General features: G+C 30.6%; 1 protein-coding gene across 2 annotated transcripts; it reads right to left on the reverse strand.

Annotated features, from left to right (window-relative positions):
- Positions 1–1,928: 1,928 nt before the first annotated feature.
- Positions 1,929–7,410, reverse strand: LOC145167539 (uncharacterized). Of its 2 annotated transcripts, none has more exons than XM_079086758.1 (14): positions 7,197–7,410; positions 6,427–6,784; positions 6,182–6,356; positions 5,978–6,061; positions 5,652–5,893; positions 5,339–5,558; positions 4,833–4,912; positions 4,653–4,737; positions 4,438–4,569; positions 4,235–4,348; positions 4,083–4,130; positions 3,122–3,206; positions 2,882–2,938; positions 1,929–2,373 (listed from the first exon to the last, which is right to left on the reverse strand). In XM_079086758.1, the coding sequence occupies exons 2-14, from the start codon at positions 6,642–6,644 to the stop codon at positions 2,273–2,275; spliced, it is 1,641 nt and encodes a 546-aa protein (XP_078942884.1). In that variant the 5' UTR covers positions 6,645–6,784; positions 7,197–7,410; the 3' UTR covers positions 1,929–2,272. The 2 variants fall into 2 exon arrangements, with proteins under 2 accessions (XP_078942884.1, XP_078942885.1); XM_079086759.1 differs by lacking the exon at positions 7,197–7,410 and adding an exon at positions 6,873–7,122.
- Positions 7,411–7,873: the final 463 nt, after the last annotated feature.

The following is a 7,873-nucleotide window of genomic DNA, read 5'->3' on the forward strand; positions in this document are numbered from 1 at the left end:
CTAATTCTGACTAGAACAATCTCTAATCATGAGTCAACCGACTTAGTAAGATCTAACGGCTTTTACAACCATGGTTTTTGTGTAGGTATCTTAAAATTTATTTTGGCAACAAAAATTAAATGAAATGTTAGGATGAAGAGATTTTCCCTGTGTTAGTGTAAAATAATTAACAATCTTGAAAATGCCTTGGGGAACAATTTCATAGCGAATAATATATTTTGTCATTGTGAAATGATGGCATATTGATTTGTTAAAAAGGTATGTTAGCAAATATTGAGATATTGATTAAATTATTTTAGATTTGTTTGTAATTACCTCTTTTACAATATGAAAATCGAATGATTTACCAATGTTTAAATCAATTCTTGAAAATTGAAATGGTTATGCTATAGATTTATAATTAATAAGTGATTTAAATTCGATCGAAACTTGTTTTTGTAAGATTTTAAGCAATAGATGGCAAAAACATACGACAAGGCTGATGTGGAGCTCAACATGTTATGGGTACCCCCACCTCAACATGCTGAAAATAAACCATTATTGGCATTCCATTGAGGAAGAGAGAGAAAATTGTATGTGTATTAATCATTTAATCCTATTTCTAATTTTCTTTTTCATCTCTTCTCCATTGTCATGACATCACACTCTTTCTTTTCCTTTGACATGATAAATTAAGATATATCTTATATGGAGCTCAGGTGGCCATGACAATTGAGAAGATGACATTACTTTCTCCGATTCAAGCGGTACATTATTTCATTACAAACTATTAGTGCAATGTTTTAGATATTGATTTTGAATATATGTTCTCTAACATAGAATTTAACTAAAAATACGTTTTATTCTCGTTTAGTTTATCCATTAAAAACAGACTTTTAATCTTTATGTCATTTGCATCTATTTTCTTTTACCTAAAATACAAAAGTTAATCATCTTAACAACAAACGTAGTAGACATCCTAGGCCAAATACTGAACAAATTAAAAAGCTATAATTCATAATGACTTGGTTGAAAAATCTTGAATCTCTAAGGCTGGAGGGAGTGGCCCTCGCTAGGGACTTGCCTCCAGCTCGCTACCGTCGCCAAAACCACTCACATCAAACTCGCTAGAAGCATCACCAACAATGTCTCGACACCCCTGTAACGATAGGAAAGAGAAAAGAAGAGAAGAGGGTTCTTATTGGCTTTTCTATTTTCTTTTCTTTTTTTTCTTTTTTTTTATTTCCAAAATAAAACCTATTAAATAACACAACATTTGAGATGCTACCACTCCTTACCTTTTAACAACTTGATGCTACCATTCTCTTTATCCTACATGGCTTCAAAAAATATTACGTGACAAGATGTTAGAAATATTACCACTTCCTTTAGCCTAAGCATCGATCACAATAATGTGTTAGATTATTCGATGTCATGATAACCCATCAACCTTTTGTGCGTTTGGCTTCGTTAGACTAAGATTAGCATTCACGTTAAATTTTTATTATGGTTTTTAATCTTTTTTCCCCGAAGTGAAACAAGATGGCACATAAACTTCTTCCCAATATTTCTTCCGTCAAAAAACATATACTCCATCATTTTCATCATCACCACCAAATAAAACTCTAAAAAGCTTTCTAGTCCTTCAAACTAACGGAAAAATATTTCTTGGTTTCTTTTGTTACCCGTAACAATATAGAAATGAAAATTTTGTCCTATATTTAAACATACATTAAACGACTAACTCCAATATAAATAAAAGAAAAGTTTATAATCATTTACACCACCCAAAAAGGTAAAATAAGGAGCAAAAGTCATAAATACACTCCTGATTGTCACCAAATATAACCCTAAAAATCTTGTCTAAGCCTCATAAAAATCCCCTTTTCGTGCAACAAATGCAATCTTATGTTTAAACCTAGATATAAAGACCATGAAAAGCACCATAATTTGGCAAAAACAAAGGTTGTCACTTACCTTCAACTTAAAATAACAAATAAAATCCCATAATTTTGTTACTCTCACAATTGGATTTAAGTTGCACACCAATTACAAGTAGTAAAACTAAAAACAAATATACACAATCCATGAAACCAATTTACAACCACACCCCAAAACTCCAAAAAAAAAAAATTAAAAAAGCTCCAAACCCATAAAAATATCAAGCAAATCGAAACAAACTTGCAAATCCACATCTTTCATTCTGTATTTACCCACAAGTAAACACATTGTTTTTCCTTTTTTTTTTAAACTATTGCTATGTGACTCTTATCAACACATAAGAAATAACAATTCATTTAGACTCCTCTTTCTTGGAGACTTCTAGTTGCCTAGGCAAGAGGTTAAGAAAGCTTCCTTGTGTTTGTTGAGAGGAAGTTGAATCCGTTTCTTCTTCTACAAAAAAAAAAAAACAAATAAATTATTTATTTATTTATTAATTATAGCATTCTACTTTCTATACTTTAAAAAATATAACCATCATAGTAATGTTTTCTAATTGGTAGATTTTTCAAATTACAATGTCCAAATATTTCCATTTAAGATGTTCTTTTTTAATTGCGATGCTTATTTTTTTGAGAATTTTCAAGTCAAAAAATACCTATTTTAGCCATTGCCACCTCACAAATTTTTTGATGGTATAAATCTTGGTGAACAAGATTCCGCTATTTTGCAATAAATGAGGGTAATTTTGGAAATTTGGATTTAAGATGCAAACTTCCAGGAATGCGAGTAAAAACCCTAACCCTAACCCTAAAACCCCATTTGTTACTTCATTTTGACATGGTAAGATAGATTACTCTATTTTGTCATGAAGTTAAAGGGTATTTTAGATATTTTACTATAAACAACCATTTTCAGAAATATGAAGAGAGAGAGAGAGAGAGAGAGAGAGAGAGCTTACTAAAAAGTGACTTCACTGTTGGCCTCTTAGGTTTTGTACTCTTCTTCTTCAACTCAGCTGAAAATAAATTTTATGAAAAATTTATAATTAATTAATACAATGTTAATGCATCTTATTTCTTATCACAGTCTGACAAAAGTGATTTGCTTTCTAGGTCTATTTTTCGATGAGAAGGGCATTTACGTCTTTTTGGGTGGGACAAAAAAAAAAAGAATAAATGGTGTGAAGGTATATATATACCGATTCCTGGAACTTCATGTTCATTTACAATTTCAAAGTTCTTATAGGTGTACCCCATGAAGTTCACATCTTTTGAAGATAGCATCTGCAACTCAACAAATAAAATAAAAATTACAACATAAAAGATCAACAACTAGAAGATGACAAATATCTCAATTACAATTTGTTAATACTAACAAAATGGAAAACAATACTAATAATTACACAAGTATGGTTTATATTTTATAAATACAATTATTATTCATAAAAGAAAATCCGTTGGAAAATTTTATTTATAATAATTATTAATCGTGTATGGTAGCTTCAATAAAACTAAAACACCCGTCGGAAAATTTTATATATGATTAAAAATTCATAAAAGAAAATTTTGTTGGAATATTTTATAAATAATAATTATTACTCAATTAGACATTTATGGTATAGCTTGAATAAATCTAATGTTCCTTATTCAAGAAAAGAACACCCGTCGGAAATATTTATAAATAAATAAAATCCGTCGGAAATTTTTATATATAATAATTATTAGACATGTATAGTATAGCTTTAATAAATCTAAAGTTTCTTACTTGAGAAAAATAGTTGGGATATTTACTTTGTCATAGTTTATTATTTTTAAAAGAAATTAGGAAGGACAATTTTTTTTTTTTGAAAACAATATGTAGCAATGTGTTTATGTTCGAGTTTTACCAAAATATTTTATAGATCTTATTCCCTAAAATCTTACACAAAAAAATAATATGAAATAATAATTCAAATACCATTAAAATTTGATAATAGAATTTAGTTGACATAACCAGATTAACATTTATGTAACTTAATATAGTGGAAAATAAATGTGCACAATTATGTGATACCACTACATTTCGATCTAAATACATTTTAATGCGAACAAAAATGATAAATCATTTTATTATATGTAAAAAAAATATGTATTTTTATATAAACCAAGATTTTTACTAACCTTTCTCCAAGGACCTGATTTTGTTGAAGAAGGAATTTGGTTGTCACCCTGCAGTTGTATCACATCAAGAAAAACATAAAAATGTAAGAATATAAAATTAAAAAAAAAAAAATTATAAATTTGATATAAGGGTAACCAAATAAAGAATTCACCTCCTCAAACTTCTCAAAATTTTGGGTATCCAGCTCATCATTCACTTCTGGAATAAATGCAGCTTCAATTTGATACAACTTCTCCCAATCTATACCCTTGAACCATTGATGTGCCTATAAATAGAAAAACAACAGGTTAAGATGATGAGAATGAGGAGAAGGGTATTTACGTCTTTTTCACATCCATCAGTCTAGGACATTACCTTAATTTCATGAGCACCTTTGGTCCCAAGCCTCTTTTCAACATTGCATAAAAGTTTACAGATGAGATCTTTTGCCTCTGGTGACAATTTTGCCTCTTCGGGAAATTTCAAATGAGTTCTCCAATTCACTATCTGTATTTTAAATAATTCAATTTATAAACATCAATAAAGATATGAAAATTTATATAAAATATATGAAATTAGTCAATAATTACCTTTCTACAGGTGGACATTGGTTCATCTGAATAGAAGGGTGGGTATCCAACAAGCATTTCATACATGATAGCCCCAAGAGACCACCTATAAAGCAAGAAATCAAGATCCAATTTATTTCTTTAAAAATCGATAAACAAAATCCAATTTCCTTTTATTTAAAGAAAGAAAAAGATACAAACCAATCGCATTCCATTCCGTATCCTTTCTTCAGTAAAACTTCAGGAGCAATATAATCAGGTGTGCCAACAGTTGAATAAGCCTACATCATTAAAAACATCAAAGATTCATGTAACTATAATGTATTATTTTAGCTATATCATATATGTTATTTTAAATACTAGAATTAATGAACTTTTAGTTAAGAAAAATAACAGATTAAACATAATAAAAGCTCATTAAAACCAAAAACAAGTTATGTTAAAAAATAATACCTTTTAGTTATTTTCAAAAAGTCAAGATTTTAATTTAATTAAACCGATGAAAACTTCAGAAAAAAAAAAGATCTGTATCATGAAATTACATAAATAAAAATGCGTTATATCGCAATTTTTCATTCCATTCCATGATGGAAAGAAAATAAAACTTAAACACCACTTTTCTTTCGATTGAAATTTTCCAAAATGGAATCCATTTCATTAAGCAAAACAAACATATTTTTTTTCATTCAAATATAGAAATAACTTACAAGCATCCTTCTATTCCTCTGCCAATGCTGCAATTGCTCTTGTTGAGTGCGTTTGGGCATTGCAGGGCGCCCATCACTTTGAAGGGCCCCACTTAAATTATTTGCAGAAGAAAAATCTTTTTCTTGAAGATTACTGCAATCTAATGGTTTACATAATCCAAAATCTGATAGTTTCATGTGTCCAGATTTATCAAGGAGCAAGTTATCAGGTTTAATATCCCTGAAACATTTGAAAACAAAAAAAAAAATTATTCTTAATTCTTCTCATAACAACTATCACTTGTATGAAATATTGAAATCTAATGTAACAAACCTATGAATATAATTATGTCTGTGAATGGATTCGATTGCAAGAACAGTTTCACCAACATAAAACCGAGCTTCATCTTCAGTTAATGTGTCTTTTCGCATGAGTAATGTCATCATATCTCCACCAGGTAGATATTCCATTATGAGGTACAGAAATTCTTCATCTTGAAATGAACAATAAAGCTTAACAATGCAATTGCTATCAACTTCTGCAAGTAGGTTCCTTTCTGCTTTCACATGTTCAACCTAAAGAAAATTCAAATAAAAGGTAATTGTAAGCGTTTTTGGAAACAAGAAACAGTTTGATGATTTACAGAAATGCCCTTCCACCTGTCCTCTACGAAGCATTTCGGACTTCTTAAGTTTTTTCATTGCATACACATTTCCAGTTGTCTTCTCCCTGCATATTCTAACCTGTAAAGAAGGGAGACCAATTACCAATTACCAATTACAAATTACAAATATACCCTTCGGATTACAGACCGAGTTTTCAAAGTTTGTGAGTGGCAATTTGGTAAAAGAGATGTGTTATACCTCTCCAAATGCACCCTTTCCGATCATTGTCAATGGCTCAAAATCATCAGCACCCATTTTATGCCTCTGAAGGCGCATATATTCTGTTTCCTTCTTCTCCAGATGTTTAAGGAGATTGTTTTGTTCTTCTTCAGAGACCTCTGAATCAGCCAATTTCTTCTCAAGTACATTACGCCTACATCAAAAATGGATTTTTGTCACATTTTAAAGTGTTATAGTTATAAGAAAATGTATAGAGTTCATACCTTTCCCTCCTTTCATTAAGATTCTTCATTTGCTCCTTGTAGTGTTTTTCTATATACTGTTTAGCAGCTTCAACCTTCTGTTTAGTAGCATTTGAAGGTGCTTCTTCACTTGTTACTCTTTGACCTTCTTTTCCATAACTTCGAACTTCCTTTTTCTGTGAAGATTTAGGTTTATCTTTTGGTTTTAATTTTCTACACCAACGCTTTGCAAAATCCATTTTGTGATGATTGATTAACGCTTTCTTCTGATCAGGACTAAGTTACAATGAAAAGTATCTCAAGGCCGCGATTATCTTTTCACCTTTTTCCAAGAACATTGAAGCCAGTTACCGATCAACAAATTCTATCAATGCATAATCTGCTAAGACAAAAGCCACCATTAGAATTCAACAAAAAGATGATGAAAAAACGAGATAAAAAATCATAACTATTAAAGAGAAACTAACGATAGCTACTAATTTTGGTGAATCGAATAATATCGAACCCATTCCCTTCGGGCATAAAACCCCCAAAATTAAAAGAAAATTGATGATATCCCTTTAATCCAATCCGGAGCTAGTCTCGGAACTTTCTTCCACCCCCTAAAGTTACAAAACGGTACGCTTTTTGTAATTCTTAGATCAAACAAAAAGAACAATCAAATGTACCACTGAATCGGTGCTATATCAACAAAATTCAACCCGTTAAGTAAACATCAAGAGTAGAGAAAGTGAAGTTCGGATGCTGAAAACCCTAAATTCTAGTAATCTGGATAACTATTGAGAGAGTACCTAATTAAAAACCCTAGAAGGAGAGAGCAGAATCGTAAAGGAATGGAAGTGACGCGGAGTGAGAACACTAGACTTTTTGCATCGCCAGATTTTAGAGAGAGAAAACCAGCACAAATCTTGTCTTCTGGTTTTGAGCAGTTGAAAATCCGAAGAAATCTTTTTGAAACCAGTTCATTTGTTGGTGATTGTCTCGCGCGAACTTTCACGATGTTCTTCAATATATCGTTCCCATAATTCACGAGATATTGGCTTTTACTTAATTTAGACACATTTATTTATGGAACCTACAATTGGATTTTCTTTTCTATCGGCACATATAAAAAACAATTATTAATAAAAAACATTAATGGCAAAAATGGTGTGTGTTTGGGATTGTTTTTTTGAGCTCTACAAATAGTTTTAAGTGAATGTCTTTATCGATTTACTAGTTGTGTATATGTGCAAAATGACGGACGACAAATAGTTTGTTTCAACAATTAGTTTTATTGAGAAACATGTCGGGCATGTTCGGCACTGAGCATTTGGGAGCTTCTAGCATTTGAATAGAATTTAGTTTAAACAAAACGTTCTAAATCCAAAAGCTACTTCACGTAGAGTTTAACAAAATGTTGTCAGCTACCCGGTACCTACTAGTTTTGTCGAACACGTTCGTTATATGTCTAGGAACACAAGGCATA

The sequence above is a fragment of the Lactuca virosa genome, chromosome 3 (genome assembly GCF_052849685.1).
Source record: "Lactuca virosa cultivar CGN04683 chromosome 3, Lactuca_virosa_CGN04683_v6, whole genome shotgun sequence".
Taxonomy (NCBI): domain Eukaryota; kingdom Viridiplantae; phylum Streptophyta; class Magnoliopsida; order Asterales; family Asteraceae; genus Lactuca; species Lactuca virosa.